Source organism: Ptychodera flava, chromosome 7, assembly GCF_041260155.1.
Source record: "Ptychodera flava strain L36383 chromosome 7, AS_Pfla_20210202, whole genome shotgun sequence".
Lineage (NCBI taxonomy): Eukaryota > Metazoa > Hemichordata > Enteropneusta > Ptychoderidae > Ptychodera > Ptychodera flava.
The window spans coordinates 18,249,623-18,277,130 of NC_091934.1; the positions used below are offsets into that span (position 1 = coordinate 18,249,623).

Below are 27,508 nucleotides of genomic sequence, written 5' to 3' on the forward strand. Positions count from 1 at the left end.
GTCATTTTTGCGAGAATTTAAATTTACCAATTTGCAATCATAGCTAACAATCTAAGGTTGTTCAATATTTCACAGGAATTCAATTAAGCAGATTCATCTTTCAGTGAAAATTGAAATTGAAATATTATTATTCATTGGATTTAATTTCACTGATATATGATTGTTAATAATTAATGTTTTTAAAGAATCAGACATAGCTCTTCAGTATTGCAAGGGTTCATTGTCGGAAAGCAAAGTGCTAGAGAAATTGCAACACCGTAACCATTTGGTGTGCGTTTCCATAAGTAACTGAGTTTCCTGCTAGTTGGCTGTCACATGATTAGATGGCGCACGTACGTTAGTTATACGAATAAAACTCATGACTTTGAGTGAATGAAAAGTCTGTCTCTGCGTGTCTCAGTTTCCTTGTGAACCCGCTTCTTGGGGAAAGCGAGAGAACTATAAAGTGTACACACACGTCCCCCACATTGGTGCCGAGACCAGGATACATCCGGAAACCGAGACCATGACAGAAAACTCAGCAGAGACACCCGAAGCAAGTGGCCCGAACAATGGCGCCCAACCGCGACCAAAACGGTCAAGAGCGGGACACCGGACAAGGATGGAACGCCTCCTTCGACAAGCCGAGGAGCTTATGGAGCAACCGGTGAACACAGACCGCCTTGATACACTGAGTGGGCTTATCAAAACCATGGAAGAGAAAATCAAGACCATACGGCTGCTAGACGAGACTATATTACAGGACACCACCGACGACTGGTACAATGATGAAATCATCGAACAGGATGAAGTAACCACTGGCTACATTCTACGCATCGAAAAGGTACGGCGATATTTTACTCGTCAAGAAAACGAAGTCAGCGTAGTGCCTACTCAGGCAAACACCAGTCCGCCTCATACCGACAACGTGAGTAAAAGAACTGTTCACTTGCCCAAACTTTCACTACCCCGATTTGCTGGCGATTTGCTGCAATGGAAAACTTTCCACGATTCATTTGATTCGGCTGTCAATCAAGACTCGTCTCTCTCAAACGTGCAGAAATTTCAGTATTTTAGGGGACAACTCGATGATGAAGCGAGTCGTGTGATTGAAGGCTTAGGGACTGGTCAGTTTCTTCGGCCTGGGGGGGGGGGGCGGTGGATTATTTTTTGCCGACGTCAAAAAGTGGCTGACCCCCCCCCCTATTCCAAATTTTGAAAACAGGGTGACCCCCCTATTCCAAATTTCGAAAACAGGGTGACCCCCCCCACGCGTGACATTGGTAAAACAAAAGGTGGACATAAATTATATATATATAGGCTATATATATATATATATATATATATATATAATATATATATATATATATATTATATTTTACATTTTACATATATTTACATATATTTCAAAGTGTCAATCTTAAAGTTTGAAAACAGTATATTTTGAATGAGCTGCGAATGTATTTCACACTTTCTTTGCTTCAATTGTGCAACTATAGGCCGTAGAGAGACCAAATATTGTCTACATTAATTTTATGCATTTTATATTATAAGGGACACGTTTAGTTTGGTATGGCTGATTTTATCACTAGTTAAATAACCAGATGCCCTGAACTGTTGTACAGAAATGGATGTCAATCATTAATATCAAAGAGGAAAATGCAGTGAATCAAAACTTTGATGGGTGTTAAGACTTGCCAACCATCCAATAAATCTCCTGAGGAGCCATAGAGAGCTTTTTTAGCCAAATCTGATGTGTACAGTGTCTGAGAGGACCTTTTCTTGTAACATTGAAACCATAAAAGCACAGCTAATAATGACAAAAACCGCCCTTTTTAACTGTTATATTGTTCATAAAAAGCATCTTCCTACAGAAAACCTGTGACACAAAGGAAAATAATTGCATCAATGAGAAGGAAAGACATCTTGTCATTTTTCTATCTCTAAAATCAGTCACTTTATCAAATATATATCGTGAAATATTTGTGCATGTTGCTTTCTCATACTGAATTCTCATAGAGAGAACAGAAAAGTATCAGGAATTTGTCATCCTTTTCATATGAAATGCTGATTACATAATTGTACACTTTCACTTAGCAAACATCAAGATATCTCTGATTTATTAAAGTATGGCGCCCGAAGGACGCGCCGAAAAATATGAAACATCCTGATATCTCTGATATATATGCCTTGTATATTAAAGTCATGCACCTGAAGGGCATGCTAAAAATGTCTGATATATTAAAGTAATGAGCTTGAAGAGCACGCTGAAAAATATTGAACATACAGATATCTCTGATGTATGTATGCTTGATATGTTAAAGTTGGGCGTGCTGAAAAATATGACTGATTATTAAAGTTACGCGCCCGAAGGGCGCGCCGAAAAATACAACTGAATGATGAAATTTGTGGCTGACACTAGCATTTTAGGCAATGATGAGCCTGTGTCAAAATTCAAAAACACACTGACCCCCCTATTGGGCATTTCAAAAACATGGTGACCCCCCCTATCACCAAAGTCAAAAACAGGGGTGACCCCCCCCCTGAATCCACCGCCCCCCCCAGGCTGAAGTAACTGACGGCTCCCTTAGCTTTGACCAATGACAATTATGAGAAGGCCATGGACTTACTCCGTGCACGTTTCGGTCAAACACACAAGTTAGTCAGTGCATATATGCGTGCCCTCTGGGAAATTCGACAACCGAGGGATAAAGTAGAAGACCTGAGGCAGTTTTACGACACTTTAGAAAGCTACATACGGGGCTTAGAGTCACTCGGCAAAGTACAGGACTCATACGGAGATTTGCTAGTGCCTGTAATATCGACAAAATTCCAGGGAGAATTCGAACACTGATTACACGGGAGCATGGTGATAAAGAGTGGCGTCTTCAGGATCTGCGTACTGCCATTTTGAAGGAAATTCACGCAGCCGAAGCTGGTACCTCATCGGGACAAACAACTGACGTCACAGACCCCCAGCCAACGGCGGCCTTTCTCGTAAAAAACAATCATCGTTCGCCTTCGCAGCAAAAGGCTACAAGCTTAAAGAGTCGCCCCTGTGTATTCTGCAAAGCATCACACTCGCCTACAGTTTGTGCGGTTGTAACTGACCCTGTCAAACGAATGGAAATTGTCAAAAGAGATTTGTTATGTTTCAACTGTTTTGGAACACACAAAGCTGCAGCCTGTAAATCCAAGTTCAGATGTAGGAAGTGCAGCCGAAAACACCATACTGCCCTCTGTAATGGCGCAGATCACATTGCAAAGAAACCAGAAAGTGAAACTGTTACGGTACACAGTAAACTTGCACTTGGAGACCAGAAACATCCGTGTGGACCAGTCTTGTTGAAGACTGCTGTCACTACTGCTGTGAATGGAAATAATCGCATCAAGGTCAATGTCTTACTCGACGAGGGTTCACAGCGATCGTTCATTACCGATGACTGCGCTAAGGGTACTCAAATTACAGATGCAAGGGACTGAGAAAATCAACTTGGCGCCCTTTGGCTCAACTTCGAATGGTATTCGTGCCATGAACAACACAACTGTTCATCTTGAAACGGTCACCGGACCTAACATATCAGTTAAAGTGCTCATAAAACCAAGAATTTCAACTCCCATGAGAACCCATTTAACAAGATCAGTGCTGAATCTTCCACATTTAAAGGAACTCAACATTGCTCAACGTCTTGGTAGTGAAGCGGCAGAAATTGACATTCTCATTTGGGCGACTACTATTGGACAGTAGTTGGAGATGATATTCGTAGAGGTCCTGGACCAACAGCCATGTCGTCCAAATTTTGATATCTGCTTTCAGGACCAACGAACATGGAGAGTGCTGTGAGTACAAGCTCATCTACAACAATACTGCATGTCATGACAGACAGACCAAGAGATAATGTCGCAATACTGGGACTTAGAGACTTTAGGCATCAAAAAGAACTACAACGCGGATATCACCAACAACGGTTGGTTTGAAAAATATTGTGAAACACATTTTGAAAGGTCATCAGAAGGTCAATACATCGCAAGTTTGCCCTGGCGTGAAGACCATCCACCACTACCCACTAATTTCGAGATTGCCAATTTGAGAACCCGATCAATGGTACGCAGACAAGAACCAGAACTCAGACATAAATATGATGACATCATCATGCATCAAGTAGCCAAGGGATTTATCAGCAAGATGGATAATGCAGACCGGTCAAAGGGCCATTACTTACCACACCATGCAGTCAGGAAGGATTCTGAAACTACACCTATCCGTATTGTGTATGATTGTAGCTGCCAGAAATCATCAGAACAACCAAGCCTCAACGATTGTTTAGAGACAGGTCCGCACTTGTTGAATGATCTGAGCGCTATACTGTTACGTTTCCGAGTACACAACGTAGGATTTACGAGTGATATTGAGAAGGCATTTCTTCATGTGCAGCTGGCCGATGAAGATCGTGACTATACCAATTTCCAGTGGATTTCAGATCCTGACAATCCAGAGAGTCACTTTGAAACATGCCGTTTCAATGTGGTGCTGTTTGGTGCAGTGTGTTCACCATTCATCTTGAACTCTGTTGTGAAAACACACCTTGAAGAAAACCCATCGCACGTCACATCAGATATCGAAAAGAACGTGTACGTGGACAATATCGTTAGCGGTGCTGTTAATACAAAGGACACAATGACATACTACGAAGAAGCAAACTCTGTCATGTCCAGTGGTGGCTTTCGACTACGATCATGGGTATCAAATGACGAGAAACTGAATGAAGTTGCGAAGAATGACGAAATAGCAGAATCGAAGGGTGAAGTCAGTACTCTTGGTATGAAATGGATAACACAGTCGGATAAGTTAACATGCAGAAAAACTTCGATGAGGACAGCCCTACCACAAAACGAGAGATAGTACGCACCACATCAAGTATCTTTGACCCATTCGGATACCTTTCGCCAGTCCATGTGAGTGCAAAGAAGCTCATCCAAGAACTGTGGCAACAAAAACGAGGATGGGACGAAGAAATACCTGAACATTTAGAGCAGGAATGGCACAAAATTAGGAGCAACCTCAAAGATGCCCTAGACATACAGATCAACCGCCAGTACATCAAAGAGTTAACACAAGAAAAGGAATGTGAACTTCATGTGTTTTCCGATGCCAGTCAGAGTGCTTATGGTGCTGCGGTGTACGTAAAGCATGGTAAACTCACGTCGCTTGTTATGGCCAAGAGTCGTGTAAAGCCCCAGTGAAGGATATCTCACTGCCATGCTTAGAACTGATGGGTGTTGTCATAGCAACCAGACTCGCAAACCATGTGACAAATGCTCTGCATGGTACACTTTCCCTCACAAAGACAACAGTATGGATCGACAACCAAGCAGTTGTCCATTGGATTGTGGGAAACAAGAAGCTACCAGTCTTCGTACAAAATAGAGTCAACGAAATCAAAAAGCATGATTTCGAAGTAAAATACTACCCCACAAAGGATAACCCGGCCGACTTACTCACGAGAGGAATCACAGCCAGTGAACTGAGAAACTCAAACCTATGGTGGAAGGGACCACATTGGTTAAGTGATGGCGATTGGCCGATCTGCGACATCTTCGATAGCAAAGTGCTACTGCAACATGAAGCAATCAATCAACCAGACAAGCCCTGCATGTCAACCACAAGCCCAGCTGACAAGACCGTGGAATTCGGTATCCACAAACTGATTGATGCCACCGCTACAGCTCCCTGCGAAAACTGCTTCATGTCACCGCATACGTACTGAAGTTTACTTCAAAACTGAGAGGAAGCAAGACTCCCATGGGGAACCCTAACATTTCAGTGCAAGATATCAGAGACGCAGAAGCCCTATGGATCACAGGAATTCAAGCCGAAATGTACGTCAAGGAATTGGACCATGAGAGAAACCCTGGTGAGACAGTTACGGTTGTTCATAGACAGAGATGGTATACTTCGTCTGGGTGGAAGGCTCCATAACGCACCGATCAACGAGGAGACGAAATTTCCCATACTACTACCCAGAAACCACGCATTCACAAGACTTGTCATACAACAGGCTCACATCAGAGTACTTCACTCAGGAATGCAGGCAACCGTGACAAATATTCGACAACGTTACTGGATTCCCCGCATACGTGAAAGTGTGAAAGCTGTACTTCGGAAATGCGTCACGTGCCGAAAAATAGCAGGGAAGCCATACAGAATGCCGATAACACCACCTCTCCAGTCGTACCGAGTTAGCGACGCTCCGCCCTTCACAGTGACCGGCATAGATTTCACAGGAGGCTGGAGCGCTACATGTCATTTCTCCTACAAGAAATTCTGAAGCAAGAAATTCTGAAGATAAAGTGTACATCTGCCTATTCACATGTGCCTCAACACGTGCCGTACATTTGGAAGTTGTGACTGATCTGTCTACGAAAACATTTCTGAATGCGTTCAGACGTTTCTCAGCCCGTCATTCATTACCGAGCAAGATCGTTTCAGACAATGCATCCACGTATATGTCAGCAGCTGATGAAATACGCAAGATAATAGAGTCCAGACAGGTACGACGTCACATGATCAACAATCGAGTAGAATGGCTGTTCATTCCAAAGAGAGTCCCATGGTTCGGTGGGTTCTGGGAGAGGTTAATCGGACTTACGAAAACAGCCATAAAGAAAGTTCTAGGACGCGCACGGATAACCCTAGATGAACTTACTACTGTGGTTGCTGAAGTGGAAACTATGCTCAACGAGCGCCCACTGACTTACGTCGGAGATGATGTACCACTGACTCCATCACTGTTACTCTACGGTCGTAACATAAACACGCTTCCACTTGAGCTGACCGATGACAGTGAAATCACCGACCCTACATTCACAGTGAATACCACAGAATGTCGAAGCGATCTGGAAAACCGCGCAAGACATCTTGCAAAACTGAAGAACCACTTTTGGCGTCGATGGTATACGGAGTACTTACCTGCCCTCCATGAACGTCACTATGTGAAAGGGAAAGCCGGAAACGCCATAAAGACTGGCGACGTGGTGATTGTACATAGCGATGACAAACACAGACTGAATTGGAACCTTGCTGTGGTGGAAGAGCTAAAATACGGGCATGATGGACTCGTACGTTCCGCGACAATCAGAACGAAGCAAGGTAACACAACACGCCCTATATCTAAGCTATACCCACTGGAGTTAAGCTGCAAATCAGATAGGACATCAGCCGATGTTGTGGAGGACAATACAGAACAGACTTGCAGGACATTGATGTACCCAATGTGAAAGGACGCTCTACGCGGAAATCCGCAGTTAAGGCTCGCGAAAACATTAAGCAATGGACACAGAGTCTGTCTGATCAATGAGTAAAGACACAGTGAAACTATCACTCTAGTGTTAATAATGTTTATTGGAGTTTGTTGAAAGTTTAAAAAATTTGACTTGTTTGTTGGATTTCGTGTTCAGATTAGAGACTTACAAATCATTGACTTTCAAACTTTGATACTTCCAAAATGTTACAAAGTATCGCGAGATTCGTTTCACAAGTGACACTTGATTGAAGTGTTCGTTGTTTCATTGAGTTTACTGTTTCTATATCAGTTATTACTGCTATCGGACTTAGTAGTTTTCACAGTTGAACATTCAATAGTTCATTTGGCGCCCCGGAGGATGTCGGAAAGCAAAGTGTTAGAGAGAAATTGCAACACTGTAACCATTTGGTGTGCGTTTCCATAGTAACTGAGTTTCCCGCCAGTTTGCTGTCACATGATTAGGCGGCGCATGTACGTTAGTTATACGAATAAAACTCACGACTTTGAGTGTATGAAAAGTCTGTCTCTGCGTGTCTCAGTTTCCTTGTGAACCCGCTTCTTGGGGAAAGCGAGAGAACTGTTAGGTGTACACACACCTCCCCCACATTCATGGCCGCTTTGTCTTTAAACCACTTCATCCGATCGCGAAGCATTTTCGTCCCCTACTGCTTGCAAGTTTTATTCTGCTGTCAAGAATGAACCTTAACGCTGTCACCGATCAAACATTGTGACTTCTTTCTCTCTGGAATTAGTTTCAAAGACCAAAGTAGACTTTTTCAACAAAACAATGGATGACTTGACATTGCAACAAGACGATGTATCCACGTCACAAAGAAGTTTTGCTAATCGAAAAAAAAACATGAACTGTTTGGGGTTCGACGTATTCTTCAGTCGTGCAAACACTGTTCGGTCGGCTGCATATCGGAATTCATTTTGGAACTTTGGAAATACCGCCCTGCTGCTGTGCAGCTGGTTCGGAAGGTTATATCTGATTGGTCGATTTTCCCTATTCACTGTAACTTAAGAAGTCCATTGTGTATAATTCAACGATAATGATAAGATTCAGCCAACCAATATGATGACAGCTTCCCAGATGCTGCACATTAGCCAATACCGCCGAGTAGTGCAGGATAAAATAAGTAATAGATAACCACCAACACCGAGGAGTTTCGGAAATAGAATCGCCGAGACCGTAGGGGGCGGTGGTTATCTGACTTAAACCACGCGGTCACTTTTCATTCAAACCACAGTAACTGTTCGCGTGAAATTTTGAATACGAAAATCGATGATAATTTACATATTAACTTGTCCACCTGGTCGAACTTCTCACCTGGTCACCACCAGTGTATTGGAAACATTCAGCGTTTCATTGGCTGATGAGGTAAATTGCACTGATTTGAATTGCTAATGTGATATAAAATACACAGAAGCACCAAATTAATTTCAGTCTCGCCACGAGTGTCTGACCGTGAAATATGGCAAGTGACAGCGATAGCGACTCAATCTTTATCACACAAAATGAGGTCCGAGAAGCTTCCTCAGACAATGCTAGCTGTAGCGAATTTGAGTTTGACGCTGAAGAATTTCTGGCAAAATTTCCAGTGGTAGGACAGCAGAAAAATGTAAGTGACGGCAAACGACTAGGTGATATCAAAAGCGACGAGGAGATAGCAAATTTGATAAAAAGTAATATACCCCCAAATACAAGAAGAAAGATGACTTGGGCTTACAATACATTCGAAACTTGGAGAAATATGAGGAATGATTATTGTAGTAAAAATGGAATTTCGGGTCTCAGTGTAATTGGGCCTCAGTTACTCGAAATGACCAATGACGAGTTGAATTACACGCTTCTCGTTTCGTACATGAAGTAAAGAAAACGGATGGTACCGACTATCCCGCAAACACCTTGCTTGAAATAATTTGCAGTCTCAAAAAGCATCTGCACGACAATGGTCGTGTTGTGAGCTTATTGAAAGATATCTTCAGAGAATTGCAAGGTAGCTTAGATGCCGTCATGAAACTGTGACGTTTCTGGATGTGTAAACGTCTTTGTAATGGTTTCTTAATTAGTTAAGTGTCTTTTTAATTGTGTTTACGTTTAATTATAGTATCGAGTAGAGTACTGTCCTTGGTACATGCACTTAAGAGGTCAGTAGACATATCCGGTGACATGACTGGACTGCATTCCAATGCGTCTCTTTGTCTTAGAGTGTGTAGTAATTTATCACTTCTTCTGACAGTTGTTTTGCCAACGTGGCAGTATTAGTATTAAGATGATATTAAGTAGGGATATTAATATACAGATTAGGCAATCATAATGAGCAAGATATTGTATGTCATTGGCTTAAGGCTTTGTTCGTGTGCAAAAGTAGCTTCTGATTGGCGGAGAAGTCATACTTAAGCCAGTGTTTTGTGTGATTTTGTTGAGTTAGCATCGGGCGCTACTCCACGCAAAGGGGAAGGATGCTGTTATGCCCAGCAGTAGTAGCAGAGATCTCTAAGCTCTGGACTTAGAGTTTTGTAAGCAGATAGACGGAGTTGCTGATAGAACGGAGTTGCTGTATGAGTACGAGACATCTCAGACGTCTCGGCGGCAAGGCTTGCAGATATCCTGAGCAGCTGCTGACTTAGCCTCGAGGGGCTTCAGCATTGATCCAGCGGCCAGTGTGCCGACAGCCAACCCCACTGAGACCCGGTTCCTGTTAAGCAGAGCAGAGGGGTAAGTCCAGTTAAGGACTTGGTTAATGGCTGTGTGCTGCTCGTTCCTGTTCCCAGAGTATCACCGTAAACTCTGGTGTTGCTGCTGTAGCCTTGCCAGACTGTCTTAACAGACAGTTCGTTCCAGTACTCCGTAGCTGTCAATAGTTCCAGTGGGCATACTTGGCATTCCAGACATTCATTCCCTGCTGAGTGGAGCTACGTACGATCCTGAGTAAAGTAAGCAGAGAGTTTAGAGAGCAGAGAGTTTAGCAGTAAAGCTGTTGCTTTAGTTCCAGTGAGCTGTTGCTGTGTAGTTCCTGTTGAATGCTGTATTTAACCATTAAAGAATATAAGCCGAATGGCAGAGAGCTGTAATACACGACTCCCAGTGTTTTATTGGCCTGGGTTGGGCCGTTAACCCCAGCAGAACTTCGCCGGCAGGTACCATTAAGTCAGAATCCCTTACGGGGCCTCTAAGCAGTGTAGTATTACTCAGGCCAGCTACCACTTTCCTGTTAAGATATACTCACTGTGTAAAGCCCTGTACGAACCCGACTCACGACACAAAGGCCAGAAAGAGAAAGAGTTGTCGCATTGGTGGCAGCGGAGTGGGATGATATTCTGACTTAGGCGAATAAATGGTACAGAGTAACACTGGGTGAAAAAGAAATTGATGCAGACAAAAGAAAGGGTTAACTGAGGTCACATGCAGACATATGAGTGATGGCTACGGCAGTTGAAATTGAGCAGTCTGATAAAACTGAGGAGGTCATTACGTTCACTGGAGGTGAACAGGACCGGCCCCAGGGCAAGGTCAACAGTCCATTAGCAGAACGTCAGATCACAGGGGAAACCACAGCACAGTGGAAGGCTGTGGTAGGCGAAAGTGGATATGACACGTTAGCTTTTGGTGCGACTGGGGGCAGAATGAGCAGAGAAACTACAGAAAGGGGAGAAATAAAAGGCCCTGACTATCGTTTCCCTGGCAGCAGTTTTTCAGGCAGTGCTCTAGGCACAAGCACCCCTAATGTGCGGCCATGGTTAAATGTAGGAAACCGGCTACAAAGCGAGAATGAGTATGGAATGCAGTCTCCATACCGACCGGAAAGCAGTTTCCTGAGACAGAACAGAGAGGGCGCACTTGAGGGCAGAAATCACTATATGTCTGGGGCTAGACCGAAGGAAAGCAGTGACTATCTAAGATTACCGAATCTTAGGAGGGGGTCACCAGGGAGACCCTGGCTGAGCTGTATGAAAACAAAGGAGCCTATGAAGGTAGCTACAGAGAGGGCGCTTTTCCTGCTGGAAATGCAGATAGCTACATGTCCTCCTTTGCCAGACTGAATGCCCGTCTTGATTCAGTGATGGGGCGACAAAATAGCCCAGGTCAGGGAGAGAGCAGTCAATATAGAGGACCTTACCTGCCTGGGGGAAGGGGAAGTCGACAAGATAGGATTCCCCAGAATCCAGTAAGGGGAGCCAGGCTGGAAAAGCCGGCTGTGATGCCTGACAAATATGATGGCCGCAGTTCCTGGCGTGACTACTATTGTCACTTTACCCACTGTGCAGCAATTAACAGATGAAATGCAGTGGAAAAGGGTCATTTCTGGCTGCTTCCCTGAGAGGCCGTGCCCAGAACATGCTTCCCCTATTTATGGCTTACCTGAGGAGATGCAGTATGATGAATTAGTGGCCATATTGGAAGCACGCTTTGGTTCTTTGGGCAAAGCTGAGTTACGTTTAACCCAGCTGAAATGCAGAAAGCGGATGAAAGATGAGACGCTTGCAGATCTAGGACAAGCTATCCTAGATTTGACTGAGCAAGCTTATCCTGAACTTGACCCGATAGCCATTGACAAGTTGGCTAGGCAGTATTTTTCCGATGCAATCCCTGATGCAGAAATTCGTGCAGACTTATTCAGACAGCGGCCCAGAACACTCGATGCAGCAATACGAATTGCTATTCATACTGAGTCGTTCCTGCATTCTGAAGCTGGACGAATGAAACGACGCCAACATATCAGACAGGTTGGCATCGATGATGACCTGTACGATGATGCAGTAGAGATTGCAGACTCCTATGATCAACACACCAGCTTGCCAACCCAGTCAGAGTTCACTGAACTCATGGCAGCTGTCAATGCGATCAAAGAGGAGATGAAAAGAGATAAAGCTGAGCGACAAAAGAAGAAAGGACCGATAAAGTGTTTCGGGTGTGGGGAAGTAGGCCATATAAAGCGCAACTGCCCAAAGGCTGAAACCTCGGGAAACACGCAAGGACCGAGTGTGGGGACCGACGCTCGGTCGACAACAGACAACCGGTCCCAACCAGCGACGACAAAATAGAGAATGACAAGAAACCTGACATGGAAGCCCAGCATGTGTTGCAGTTGAATGATGTGAAAGTAAAGAAAAGAAGGCCGCAGTTTTACGTTCTTGCTGAAATCCATGGTGTAGCTGCTTGTTCGTTTGTGGACACCGGATCGGAGTTGACCCTCCTCTCTCCTGATGTCTACAACTCGATACCAGCTGCACAGAAACCTGCCCTGTTGCCACCTACGATCAGGGCGTTGCAGGCTGATGGGAAAACACCTTTACCTGTGCATGGAGAGGCCGACTTCCAGATCAAAGTTGGGCCGAATAAAACAACAATTAGAGTTGTTGTGGCGGAGATCAGTGAGGGAGTAATACTTGGCAATGACTACATCCTGGCTGCACCTGCTGAGATCAGAACACATAGTCTAACTATGGGTTTCCATGAGGGGAATGTACCCCTACTTGACCGTACAGGTAGACACCTGTGCGCTCGAGTTGTGGTAGCAGAGACTATGGCTGTTAAAGCTGGACATGAGATGGTCATACCTGGACATCTGTCCCGACCTATCGGCGTGAACCCCATGGCCTTGGTTGAACCGACCAAGCGCAATCCACTGTCAGCCGAAGGTGTCCTGGTAGGACGCGTACTTGTTGATGTCACCAATAACACTGTTCCTGTGCGTGTTATGAATGTAGGCGAAACGACCCACATAATGCAGAAGGGGACCACCATAGCACTTGCTAGTGGTGTGGACAGTGAGGTCACGCCCCACCAACGACCTGTTGAGACCAGTCAACCTGAGACAGGTAAACTGACCACACCTGTACCTGACCACCTGCAGGCTTTATGGGAGGAGAGTGTCAATGAACTTGGCACAGAATGCGGAGAGAAAATTGCCCAGTTTCTATCGAAATGGGAGGATATTTTCTCGAAAGACAAGCTGGACTTTGGACGCACCAGTCTGACTAAACATCACATTGAGACCGGTAACCACCAACCCATCCGTCAGCAGCCCCGCCGACAATCGCCATGGTCGCGGGAGGAGACCAAACGTCTCGTACACGACATGTTGGAGAAAGATGTGATCGAAAAGTCCAATAGTCCTTGGGCAGCGCCGGTCGTTTTAGTCAAGAAACGAGACGGCAGCACACGTTTCTGCGTCGACTATCGCCACCTTAACGATATAACGGTGAAAGACGCATATGCCATACCCAGAATTGAAGACAGTATAAATGCGCTTGCTGGTGCTAAGTGGTTTAGCACATTAGATCTAACAAGCGGTTACTGGCAAGTTGAGCTGGACGGTGATGCACAGGAGAAGTCTGCATTCACCACCTGGAGTGGGCTATACCAATGGAAAGTCATGCCATTTGGTTTATGCAATGCCCCAGCCACTTTCCAGAGACTGATGGAGTCTGTATTATCAGGATTACAATGGGAAATCCTCCTATTGTATCTTGATGATATAGTAGTGTTCGCCAATTCCATTAACTAGATGTTGGAGGGACTAGAAATAGTATTTACACGTATCAGGGAATCTGGCCTGAAATTGAAACCGAGCAAGTGCAGTTTGCTCCAGAAATAGGTAGACTACATTGGGCACAGATTTTCCGCAGAAGGAGTCGAGACCAGCCCAGATAAGACCGATGCAGTGCAGAACTGGCCGACCCCTAAAAATGTCCATGAGGTGCGGAGTTTTCTTGGCCTGGCGTCTTACTACCGACGATTTGTGCAGAATTTTGCAGCTATCGCCAGACCAATGGTACAACTCACCGAAAAGAACCGGCCTTTCCTGTGGGACGATGAATGCGACACAGCATTTGAGACGCTGAAAAGCAGACTTGTTAACTCACCTGTCCTGGCATACCCGATACCAGGTGCACCACTGATCCTGGACACAGATGCGAGCCTATACGCTATAGGTGGAGTCCTGTCTCAAATACAGGACGGAGAAGAGCGGGTTATTGCTTATGCCAGCCGAAGTCTAAGTAAACCTGAACGAAATTACTGTGTGACGAGGAGGGAGCTGTTAGCAGCAGTTCACTTTATGAAGTATTTCCGTCCATACCTGTATGGGCAGCCGTTCACCTTGCGTACTGACCATAGTTCATTACGCTGGCTGCTTAACTTCAAAGATCCAGAGGGGCAGCTAGCACGATGGCTAGAAGTACTCAGTGAGTATGACTTTAAAGTCATCCACCGACCCGGCAGAAAACATCAAAATGCTGATAGCCTGTCCCGGAGGCCATGCAGACAATGTGGACAGTCACACACAGATCAACAGGGACCAGACAATTACACTGTGGGAGCAGTTACTGCCAGTGTATCAACGCAGACAGAGACACAGTGTACCATTGCTACACAAACAGAGGAGAGCAGCATCTCTGTAGAAAAACTACAACCACCTGTTGCACCATCCTCAGTTGCACAGGTCGTTGACCCTGAGAATGCCAGTTCTCAGGACAGAGACTTACCCGGTCACACCAGCACACCGGTGGTAGCAGAAAGAGCAATCAGTCTAGTTCCAGAATGGACAACAACACAATTACGTCAATTACAGCTTGACGATCCTGATATTGGCCCGATCATTAAACACAAAGAGCTGAGTGCAGACCCACCAGATTGGAAGAAAATATCACCACAATCATTGGCAACCAAAGCATATTGGGGCCAATGGAAGCAGCTTGAACTGAGAAATGGAGTGCTGTATCGCAGATATGAGTCTGTCGATGGAAACACCTGTGAATGGCAGCTACTTTTGCCATCAACACTCCGGCAAGAAGTGTTTGCAGAGTTACACTCCTCAAAGACCGCCGCCCACTTTGGCGTGTTCAAAACCAAGGAGAAAATAAAGCAGCGGTATTATTGGTACGGTCTGACAGCCGATATCAAATCCATGATACGACAGTGTGATGTTTGTGCTGCACGAAAAGCACCAAGTAAGACACGGCGTGCACCATTACAACAATATATTGTTGGCGTGCCGATGGAGAGAGTGGCCTTTGACATCATAGGTCCATTTCCAGAGACTGAACGTGGAAACAAATGGGCACTAGTCATAGGTGACTATTTTACAAAGTGGGTAGAAGCCTATGCTATCCCAAACCAGGAAGCCACAACTGTTGCAGCAAAACTCACCGATGAGTTTGTAAGCCGTTTTGGAGTGCCCAGACAAACTCCACTCTGATCAAGGCAGAAATTTTGAGTCTGCAGTAATAGCTGAGGTATGTCGACTTTTGGGCGTTGACAAGACGAGAACGACGCCATACAATCCAAAGTCTGACGGCTTCATTGAACGATACATGAAAACCCTAGCCCAGACTGTGTCAGTACTAGTGGATCCTGATCAATCGAACTGGGATGAGGTGATACCTTATGCTATGATGGCATACAGAAGTTCACCCCAGGAGAGTACTGGCGAGACACCGAATATGATGATGCTGGGCAGACAGGTAGATTTACCTGTGGACTTGATGGTCGAACCTCTACCGACCGACTCGACCGAGCGTACTGATTATGCCTTGCAGCTGAGAGAGAAATTACAATCAGCACATCGCAGAGCTAGAATTGCATTGCAGAAAAGTGCAATTGCCCAGAAACGACATTATGAACCGGGGCAGCATGGAAGTGAATTGACAGCTGGTCAATTTGTATGGCTGCGTGCTGAAACCTGCAAGAGAGGAAAATCCAAGAAATTAACAGCAAATCGATGGGAAGGACCGTTCCTGATTATTGACAAACTTTCTGACGTCACTTTCCGTATTCAGCGGAGTCAGCACTCAAAACCAAAGGTAGTGCATTACGACCGACTAAAACCCTATGAGGGGACGCAAGCAGTTGATTGGCGTCAGCAGGACCAGAGACAACCTGAGGGCGAGAAATCTGCCTCACCTGAGCTGATAGACAATACAATGCCAAAAGACAGCCATCTTGGTGACACTGAAACATTCCCTGGTAGTATGTCCCTAGATGACCTTTACCAGGCAGAGGACACAGATGTAAACATCGACTTTGACCCTGATCATACTGAGAAAGAAATCCATCAGTATGCAACGAGGAGAAACAGGAAGGCGCCTGATCGCTATGGCGACTGGTACTATGCCTCCGACTAAACCGGACTGACACCCAGCTGTGACCTTATTTCACCCCAGAAGTTACTACAGTGAAATAGGACACAAACAAACCAACTAACCAGATTGATGATGAACTGATGACAGACTTTGAACTTCTGTGAGTAGACTTTAATTGTTTGATGATAGATAGTGCACTTAAAGTATACCTATGACAGTGTTGTCATGTGTGACAAAAAGAACCAGCTGGCCAGAATTCTGATTCTGGTAGATGTCGCCATGGCAATGACAGGGATGTTTCATCTGATACTTGACTTCCTGCCATCTGAAGTCATGGTTGAACGAGCGTGTGGACGACAGTTTTTATTCAAGTTGATGTTGCTGAGCTGACAACATGCCCAAACCTCGGTTCTCATGTAGGCAATGTGGCCTGTGTTTTCGTGACTGTAGAAAATTGAGAAAGCATGAGTCGATCTGTAAACGAGACCGGAGAGAGGGTGGACGCCATAAGAGATGCACTGAGTGTGACCAGGGGACTCAATGGGCGAGTCGGAGAGGCCTGGATGTGCATCATAGGCGTGCCCATGGCAACAGGCAGCCGAGGCACACAGTGGGTAATGCTGGGCGGAGTGGAGTGTTGAACGGTAGCAAGCAGTCTGACGTAGATAGCAGAGCTGTGAAATCAAAGACGGCAGTGGTGAGGGACAGCAAAGCTATGGAGGCTGAGATGGAAATACACTCCAGTGGACAGACCAGCGGTGTAAAAGTCACCCCAGGAAATCCCAGGCTGAAGTTGAGAGACCTGGGTGTGGGGGTGAGTCTGATACAGTGTGCTCGACAACTTGTTGCGGAGAGAGGTCATCTGAGGACAAGGCAGTGTTTGGCAGTGCAGAGCAGAGACGAGAGTATAAGCTGATCTCCATGGAGACGAGTGGCCCCGATCCGAGGACATGTAATGGCGATACAGAAATGCCTGACGCGGCCTCAGTTGCCGGTAGTAGATTCACTTCCCCGAAAGAGAGTCTACTGCAGCTGACTCCGGACCTGGTAGAAAGAGTGACTGAAGTACAAGAAGTGATTGTACAACGCACTTTTCATCTGCGTCGACCAAACCATAACTCGAGGGATTCACCGGCTCCTTCTACCAAGTAAAGTATTAGATTTTCAACCCTGGCATAGAAGTAGGTAATCGCCGTTTGACTTCATTTAGAAACTTTTTGCCGTGAACAGTTGTACGTTGAACATTTTGACCTCGCGTGAACTTTCCCAGCTGAGAGGGATTCGTCGATATTTATCGTGATGGGCTTTTGTGTGTGAGCCTGGAAGAGTCACGATCGTGTATTCCGTGTTGAACATTGTGTTTTCGGACAATTGTTTTGTTTTGTTTTATTTTGAACTCTTATTGGACCGTATTTACTGGACATTTAAGACTTTTGAGTGTTTGAGTTTTTTTTTTTGTATTACGTTTAACTTTGATACTATATGTAGTGAATGTATTTGATACTGAGTAGAATGACTTTGAAATTTTAGCGGACATGTTTCATTGATGTATTGCCCAACGAGTGAAAGTTCCAACGGGAGTTATGGAACTCAAAGGAGGGGGTAATGTGACGTTTCTGGATGTGTAAACGTCTTTGTAATGGTTTCTTAATTAGTTAAGTGTCTTTTTAATTGTTGTTTACGTTTAATTATAGTATCGAGTAGCGCACTGTCCTTGGTACATGCACTTAAGAGGTCAGTAGACATATCCGATGACATGACTGGACTGCATTCCAATGCGTCTCTTTGTCTTAGAGTGTGTAGTAATTTATCACTTCTTCTGACAGTTGTTTTTGCCAACGTGGCAGTATTAGTATTAAGATGATATTAAGTAGGGATATTAATATACAGATTAGGCAATCATAATGAGCAAGATATTGTATGTCATTGGCTTAAGGCTTTGTTCGTGTGCAAAAGTAGCTTCTGATTGGCGGAGAAGTCATACTTAAGCCAGTGTTTTGTGTGATTTTGTTGAGTTAGCATCGGGCGCTACTCCACGCAAAGGGGAAGGATGCTGTTATGCCCAGCAGTAGTAGCAGAGATCTCTAAGCTCTGGACTTAGAGTTTTGTAAGCAGATAGACGGAGTTGCTGATAGAACGGAGTTGCTGTATGAGTACGAGACATCTCAGACGTCTCGGCGGCAAGGCTTGCAGATATCCTGAGCAGCTGCTGACTTAGCCTCGAGGGGCTTCAGCATTGATCCAGCGGCCAGTGTGCCGACAGCCAACCCCACTGAGACCCGGTTCCTGTTAAGCAGAGCAGAGGGGTAAGTCCAGTTAAGGACTTGGTTAATGGCTGTGTGCTGCTCGTTCCTGTTCCCAGAGTATCACCGTAAACTCTGGTGTTGCTGCTGTAGCCTTGCCAGACTGTCTTAACAGACAGTTCGTTCCAGTACTCCGTAGCTGTCAATAGTTCCAGTGGGCATACTTGGCATTCCAGACATTCATTCCCTGCTGAGTGGAGCTACGTACGATCCTGAGTAAAGTAAGCAGAGAGTTTAGAGAGCAGAGAGTTTAGCAGTAAAGCTGTTGCTTTAGTTCCAGTGAGCTGTTGCTGTGTAGTTCCTGTTGAATGCTGTATTTAACCATTAAAGAATATAAGCCGAATGGCAGAGAGCTGTAATACACGACTCCCAGTGTTTTATTGGCCTGGGTTGGGCCGTTAACCCCAGCAGAACTTCGCCGGCAGGTACCATAAGTCAGAATCCCTTACGGGGCCTCTAAGCAGTGTAGTATTACTCAGGCCAGCTACCACTTTCCTGTTAAGATATACTCACTGTGTAAAGCCCTGTACGAACCCGACTCACGACACAAAGGCCAGAAAGAGAAAGAGTTGTCGCAAAACTAAGGAATAAGGCCGGGATAGGTTTAGTAAAAAAAAAAGCGCAAATTATAACACTGGATGAAGAAAAAATTCTTTGGGAAAAAGATATACTAGGAAAACAAAATGGTCAGAGACTCGTGGATTCTTAGCTGCAATATTGTAGCTCTACGGTGAGGCGGTCGGTGAGTTTTGGTTTTTGCGACTTGCGCTCACCAGTAGAGCTACAATGCCGAAGGCCCTGAAGCATACAAAATAAGCACGCTGCACATGGCATGGCTTTTGATGTAAAATCCCATATATTTACCGCATTTGGTCATACTGATTTATCATTACTGAAGATTAAACACTATACTACACTAACCTTGTCGTGTATGGGGTTTGGTATTTGTTCAAATACGTCGATCGCGTTCCAAAAACATTTCTTGGAGCGCCATTACCAACTTCCGGTAATGGCGGCTCCCAGAAACACGCTCAATGTTTATGGAACGCGATCGACGTGTCTGTGCTAATACCAAACGCCATAGACGACAAGGTTAGTGTAGTATAGTGTTTAGTCTTCAGTAGTGATAAATCGGTACGACCAAATGCAGTAAATATGTGGGATTTTACATGAAAATGCCGCACCATGTGTGGCGCGCCTATTTTGTATGCTACAGGGCCTTCGGCATTGTAGCTCTACTGGTGAGCGATGTCGCAAAAACCAAAACTCACCGACCGCCTCACCGTAGAGCTACAATTTGCAGCTAGTGGATTCTATGGTATATTTAATTGGACTGAACTTTGCGTTGAGGGGAGGCCAGGAACATCGAAACATTAGATGGACAAATCACAAATATCTTTAAAAGTGTGTATAGTAGTGGTCGCCGTTATTTGGAATATGTAGAAGATGTAAGCAAGTGTAATCAGAGTGGCTTGAAAAGCCGTCATATTAAGCCGAAAACAACCCGGGCGTACGAAAATACTGACGACCCAAGTCGATGTGTTGTCGCGTATTTCGAATTCTGCAATTCTAAATGGTAAGTGCAGTTTTTTTCGTTCTGTCACCAGCACATAGATGTGCATTTTTGTGTACACATAATGAACAAGACGTCCTTCACCATTGACATGTATTGTTAACGGTGTCTCATTCACATTTGCAGTTCTCCTGATAGACCAGATGACGCTTTCTATCTGTACCCCTTGAAAAATCAAACGAATGATGTATGGTGTTCATCGAGGATAATCGGGCACAACCAACTCAACACCGTTGTTGCAAGAAGGCAGAGTGTGCGGAGGCAGGATTCGAGGGATTTCGGTCTAACCACTCTCTACGTGCCACAGCTGCGACAAGATTGTATGCAAGTGGTGTCGACGAGCAACTGATCCGAGAGAAAACTGGCCATAGAAGTCTAGCCGTAAGGAACTACAAAAGGACAGCTGACGTACAGAAAGAATATGTAAGCAACATCGTGCAAGGTACATACTTTTTCAAATGGCATGCGTGTGCTTGCAACATGCATCCGTAAGATGCGGTTTTCAAGTGATATATATTCAAAACATTTTCAGCTCTGTTAAAATGACGTATACTTTCATCAAGGCGCGTCAAATGTAATTACCAGGCAGCATATACAGACAGTTTTAAAATATCTCAAAAAATGCTCCATAATTTTGCAATTGTTCAGAGGCGACTCTATTTAGCGGGACTAACAGGTACAATTTGCCTTATTTTGCAGGAAGAGATGATCAGCAAAACACCAAGAAGATCAAACTTGGAGGTGGTTTTACGAATTCGGCTGAACCAGAAAAAATGAAAATATTGATGCAGTACCAGGAATCCCAGGAATTCATATAAATGTTAACATTATGAAATAAATTGATGTGTATTTCGTAAAATAAAGATTAGACTGAAAGAAGTCAAGTACAATAAATATGCAAATGTTAACCTGTTTTGTGTCTCAATTGAGCTAATTACTACCAGGTGTTGAGGATTCTGTCAGAATCGCCTGGTGGTTCTGTCAGAATCGCCTGGCGGTTCTGTCAGGACCAGGTAGTTCGTTAAAATAAGTACCGCATAGAACAATAGTGTGACGTCAGAAGCGTGGTTTAAAGTTGTTCGGAAAGACACCGCCTGTGAAATGGCTCGGGATGAAGTGATACATGTGTTGAGTAGCTACACCCATCAGCAACAAACAGCTACTTTGTAACACCTCCTCCGCTATGCAGTCTCAAATCTCAGTCTCTTTTCCTTAATCTCATAATTTCGGATAATTGACGACAATAAACGCTAAGGTGACTTACAGCCATACAATCGGTGATTTCCTATTCAGGAAATATCACATGGACAATTGAAGGTTAGGCTGTGAAATCAACTTCTGTTAAAAGTGACCCCCCCCCCCGGATTGGTATATAAAAAGTGACCCTCCCCCTTGAACAGTTTTCTAAAAAGTGACCCTCTCCATTCCCCTTGTCCACCCCCTGTAATTACCGAGGGCTGCCTCAGTCGTATCGGTTGATTGTACTCTGTTCATCAGTCGACAGATAGCGCGCATCGGATACTGCTTCTCTGCCTGTAGGCCGTGGGGATAAGGTCGGTCGGGCACGGACACACCGAAAGTTGTTGGGAAAGGCTAAACTTTTGTCACTCGAAATGTCGTTAGACATACCAATAAGTTTATTGCATCCTTATTTTGTAGCTTTCAACAGAAAATGACACTGTTGAGTGCAGTTCAGTGTTCACAGTTCCGATCGCGACAGATTAGTCCGTCCTATTCGTACTGGAAAAAAGTTCCGGTCAATGACATCGAATATGATTTATATCCATCCTGTAAAGTACAGCGTTACACTGGCGGCGATTCTGGACAGTTCATGTTTAATAATGACTCGTATGCTAATAACATATTTGTCAACGTCATGTTGCATTCCTTGGGCAATCGAGTCATAAATAGGTTTGCTGATTTGTTATTTGCATATAGAATCCTTCTTCGTCTCCTCCGTCTGGTCGATTAACCGTAACATATCTGAGTGTTGTGTTGCCTTTCGGACACTAACTTGTCATCACTGAGTCAAGTTATGGAGTTGATAATTCAGCACACTTCATTCCTGATCGCCATGATTGTTCTCGTCGCTGTCCAAGCATCTTCATCTCTCAGGTAGGTGTTCCTTTCAGTATATTTGCTAGGAAATAGGCTAGGAAATATTCATAAGTCTGTATTATGTCGCGGATACAAAAGGCCATTGGATAAAACTGATATTTGGTATCTTGACCATGGCGTCCGTTTCAATCTGAAGACTCGTTCTTACGGTAGAAATCTTTCGGACAAAAATTCTCCGAAATGCAATGATGCCTACCTGTAAAATCACTCTTCGTAAAACAATAATTTGAAGTTTTTCGTACAAAACAGAACGTTTATCGCTACGTGAGTCGACATACACAATTTTGCTGGTCAGGTTCGTGTGTCCTAAAACAGAGTAGTGAACATCCATCAGCTGCTTGCGTATAGCATATTGTGACTCAAAATCTAATGTATCGAATAATAACAGTCATGAAAGAGGGGTAGCAGACCACCAATTTCGAGAAATTGCGGCGAAAAATGTTAGCTGTGTAAATATACCATTCTAGGAATTTAAACAGACTTAGGGGCAATGTGGCTGTTCCCAACTGCCCTCAGATACGATCGAAATATTTCTTCTCCAGCCAATGAGAAATGCACTTCCCCTACTCAGCACTGGAAGAACTTGAAATTGGAAATATTGGGCGTTTGCCCTCGAAGAACACGTCTTTGACAAGTTTTGTACGCGAACGTAACTGTTGGCTGGCCCTTTTCAAAGCAATCAAACCTCCCTTTAAAAAGTGAAGATACACGAGTCGATTAAATTAAACACCTGTCTATACACCATTTTTTGGGAATTTATTGGCACTCAATCGCTGACTTGTGCATACCTTTATAAGGTATTGAAGATGGGAATAGGAAATATACCGTCACTAGTAAACTTGAGGATTTTTTTGTCATTTCTATGAAAGCGTTTCAATCTTCTTGTTTGTGAGCGCACCGTAATCCATAGTGTATGCATCGATAATATGCCATCCCAAAATGCATAAATGACGAAGTCCAAACCTAGATAGCGTTACATGTGAAGCTCACATCCAAGTCTGACTTGATTAAACCTACCTGCAGTAAAATGACGGTGTTATTTATTAGCACAACATCATAAATTTGCGGGTAATTAGCAATTTTTGAGGACGAACATATTATTTCTTGTAGTAAACAAGACAAAAGCGTCGTTTGCTCTAACGGGCACTCGCTATTGTTTAGAACATATGGATTTTTCAATTAATGCTACAATTAGTAATTCTAGTGCACAGTTATCGGTCAGCAAACATAACTTCATGGAAAGTTAATAGTTGCAGTGTATATATGAAGATCATGTGTGATATGTCTTTTCGTCTGTTGATAGTGTTGCATAACAGCATTGTAGTTAAATCATCGCAGTGTCTGGTAAAAAAAACTCACTCACTCTCAGTTGGGTGTATAGTTCAAGTTGGAGACAGTGTGATTTTTGAAATAAAACTAGGGCATTCCATAGCTTTCCTAAAAGTTTCGATGACTTTTGTTTATCCTGCAGTGACGACACGGGTAGCAGTCGTAATGAAACGGCGTTATCAGACCAACTGAAATTCAGAGTATTTGTACGCGAGTTATTTGAACGAGACGGCATTAATCTCTACGACGTCAGACCGGACGCCGGCGGTAAGTATTTTTTTTTGCGCCGATAAATCTTCCGTTCTTTCCTCGTTGCATGCGTGAGAAGGGTTCGTACAGGTATCTGCCCGAAAGCAGAATCAAAACTTTAATGAAAATGCATGCTCCTTTGAAGAGACTTTGGCGCAGAAACTCTGATAGGAGGTACAAAATACTCAGTATTTTCGACAGGAATATTAATTTTCTCTATAAGTGATAATTATGTATAAAATTAAACGCATCGATAATTTGAAAAAAAAAATCAAATGTTGGTCATTTCGTAGGAGTAGGAGTAATGCTAGCTAGCACACATAAAGTGCGCCTATTTCATTATATTTCCGAGCAAAACGCCATATTTCTACAATAGCCTGACAGCAATAACGAAAATGAAGGTTCAGAGGTTAATTTTGCTAAGACATTCCTAAAAAATTGCTTAACCGTGTGAAAAGTTAACCAATGAGCACATACTATTCGACAGCGGTTATTTCGCGATTATAGTGGCACAGAAGTTTGAATAGGAAGACATTAAGGATTCAGAGCCACAAAAGTGTGCAGCCCATCGTGTTTTGGTCTTGCGATGAGTATTATATAATCTAGGCGTGACGTCATGGCGACTACTAGATATGCTCTCCGTAGGGTCAGCAAACGGGCGTGCAGAAAAAGTGATTCTGTAAGTTTGTACACACAGACACTGCAAAAAGCAATTTTTTGTGTGTGTTCACATGCTCGTCTGATTCTGATATAAGAACTTTTTACAACATTTTCACTGCCGTCATTTGAAGTACTTATATCCTGCCCATAGTAATCTACTGTAGCTGCTGATCAGAGCACAAGGAAAAATCGGGAAAAGTACAGTTCTAATTATTTATCAACAATACTTCAGATATTGATACAGTTGACTGGCGGTCTCTTCAATATCCCAAAATTTGAATTTCAGTACTCTGTGGGAGAGGGTAAAAATGGCACTGGTAAATTGTATCAGAGTACAAAATCAAGATGGGCAATTGTGTTTTGGAACTCATGTCCTTTACTATTGTTACATAAATGAATGAGTGAAAACGAGAGTTTGAGTCGTTGTTGGCAATTCCCCTGTTTTAGCTGGAATTGTTTTCTTGAGCGAAACAGCCGCAAACTTGAGAAGGATCTGTTTCACAAAAGTTTCAAACGGCCCCTCCGATTAAAAATATACTAACTTCTCGACCTCATGCAATTTACATAATCGCTACTTCTTTCCGGAGCCTGAAAGGAAGGGACCTAGCTAGGCCGTCTTGCAAACAAGAGTAAATAATTATAACATGTAGATACGAGTATTACCTTTATGTGGAGGCTAAACTCAGTATGGAAGCACATAACTCATTATCTATGGAAGGTTCTGTCCATTCAAATTGATGTAAGATAGTTATATATTCAAAAAAGGGGCATATATCAGTCACTCATTAAACGTAAAGATGTCTGTTTTTGTTTTTAAAGTTCAGTAATTATACTATTAAACTCCATTTTTTATAAAAGCTGTTAAACATCATCATGATGTTATTCAAGATGCGTGCGACTCGACTTAGAAAGTGTGGTGATATGGCCAGCAAAATGAGTTAACTTTCTTTGTTTCGCCACCTTTCCGTTCTGTGTAGCTTACTATAAACTAGGCCTATTGAGTCCACGGTTCAGAGACTGATCATAATTTGGGCCAATTGAGTCGACGGTTCAGAGAAACATTAAAGTCTCGATTATTGTTTGCACTGCCCAGAGTCACTTTACAAAACATTCTGTTGACTCTACAAAATTTCTGGGCTTCCAACTCCCATCATTCAGTTCCTACCCTCATCTTCTTGAACCTCGACAAAAGGTAAATTTTAGTAAATCTTTACAATGACGCTGTCGTATTTATGTTTTATTTGGCTAGGTCCACCGGTAAATGTCAGCTGTCACATCAACATTGAAAGCTTTGGTACATTCGACGGAATGACCATGGTATGTATTTTAACAGAAAGGTGCTGTAAAGCTCAAGTTTAGCTGGACTTTCACTGAATATACAGAGCTACTATGAATGCGTGTCCAAGGAATTATGGCTCAATGAGATTCATTCATACGGTTTTTGGACTTTCTTGTTGCAGGGGAGGTAGACCTGGTTCAATACTGTGATTTGTGAATATTTGAGTGAAATAAATGCGGTGGTTTGTGTGAAGTTTTCATATGAAATGTGTGAGTGGAGTGAAGGCGATGAGAGGGGTTGACGCGATATAGGAGAGTTGCATCCGGCAAAAACCAACTCACTACTGCGCAGACTCGCGTTCGATCGCTAGGAAAACTGACCTTCGCTGACAAAATTTCAGATAGTTTTTGTTTGAAAAAAAATCACCGACTTGAGCGAAGCCTACAGGTCAGGCATTGCGACCAAAATCCTACTACAAGTGGCGCAATTTCACCTATCATTATATCTACACCACTCTCATCCCTATCGAAGCAGAGTACAAAGGCTTACCAAATCTCTTTAGAATTAAAAGGGCATGTTCTTTATAATTTTGTCTAAGCGCATGCAATAGACCAACTTGTGTTTTGTTTCAATGGAAGACAACGGGCTAACACATTGTAGACACTCAAAATTGAAATGAGGTATAGCAACAATCAGGGATTAAGGAAGATGTAAGGAGGATGTAAGGAGGATTAAGGGGGATGTAAATTACGATTTCAAAATATAATGTAGCGTTAACAGTGTGTAGGGTGACCTCTACTGGGAAAAAAAAACATTTTATGCCAAGAAAATGGCGAAGGTAATAAACATGAAATTGAATAAAAGGTAGTTGTTCATACATGAAATATTTTTTAGCATCGTACTTTTGTAAACTCATTTTTGTTGTGAGAACTGCAGAATTTTATACTTTCCCTAGTATTAAGTACAGTATGAAGTATATTACTGAGAATGTAGACGCAGGGCTGATAGACAACAACCGATAGATGTATATAGTGCACACAGCTTTTGTCTGAAGAAATAAATCGTTTCAGTGCCACGAATAATTTTCATTGGCTGGACGGCTTCGTGAAAAATTGGAAGTTCGGACCTTTGGAGGGTCAATGGCCCGCTATACCTAATACCCTTGTTAAAAAGAATCAGATCTGGAATGTTTTAACCATGCACGTGGTGTGTGCCTTTCTTCCCGATAACCTTACGATTGAAGTACTTTGAAGGAACAGTTCTGATGGAAAGGGAACCCCAGATATAATACTATTTTGGTCTAGATATCAAAAATTGCCAAGAAAAGCTAATTAATTCAGAACTCCTGCGCAACGGAACGCCAATAGCAGCAGCAGTGAAATGCGAAAGCGCTTTCTTCTTGTAATAATGTGTGCTGATGGACGGGGGAAGTAACTTTGTAACAGTTGCTTAGGAAATGAAAGCATACATGAGTAAGATTTCTTTAAGACGGATGTTTTCAGCAAACACGCCCAGATGAATTATTTCGTCAGGTTTACCCGTCACGGTGAATTTCATATATTTACACGGATTGATCGTCTCTGTTAAAGTTGAGGCGTGGAAATACATTGACATCCGTCTGTAT

The 27,508-nt window shown here is 43.5% G+C and overlaps 4 protein-coding genes across 4 annotated transcripts; all 4 read left to right on the top strand.

Moving 5' to 3' along the window:
* Positions 1 to 5,879: 5,879 nt before the first annotated feature.
* LOC139136349 (uncharacterized) lies at positions 5,880 to 6,308 on the top strand. The gene has a single exon (XM_070704073.1). It carries the CDS (start codon positions 5,880 to 5,882, stop codon positions 6,306 to 6,308), a length of 429 nt encoding a protein of 142 aa, XP_070560174.1.
* A 178-nt stretch (positions 6,309 to 6,486) lies between these two features.
* On the top strand, positions 6,487 to 7,257 carry LOC139136350 (uncharacterized). Its single transcript, XM_070704075.1, has one exon. It carries the CDS (start codon positions 6,487 to 6,489, stop codon positions 7,255 to 7,257), a length of 771 nt encoding a protein of 256 aa, XP_070560176.1.
* Positions 7,258 to 12,352: 5,095 nt separating this feature from the next.
* On the top strand, positions 12,353 to 13,798 carry LOC139136351 (uncharacterized). The gene has a single exon (XM_070704076.1). It carries the CDS (start codon positions 12,353 to 12,355, stop codon positions 13,796 to 13,798), a length of 1,446 nt encoding a protein of 481 aa, XP_070560177.1.
* Positions 13,799 to 22,138: 8,340 nt separating this feature from the next.
* LOC139136141 (uncharacterized) lies at positions 22,139 to 26,136 on the top strand. The gene is made up of 3 exons (XM_070703904.1): positions 22,139 to 22,364; positions 23,839 to 23,963; positions 25,855 to 26,136. Exons 1-3 carry the CDS (start codon positions 22,285 to 22,287, stop codon positions 25,962 to 25,964), a joined length of 315 nt encoding a protein of 104 aa, XP_070560005.1. The 5' UTR covers positions 22,139 to 22,284; the 3' UTR covers positions 25,965 to 26,136.
* Positions 26,137 to 27,508: the final 1,372 nt, after the last annotated feature.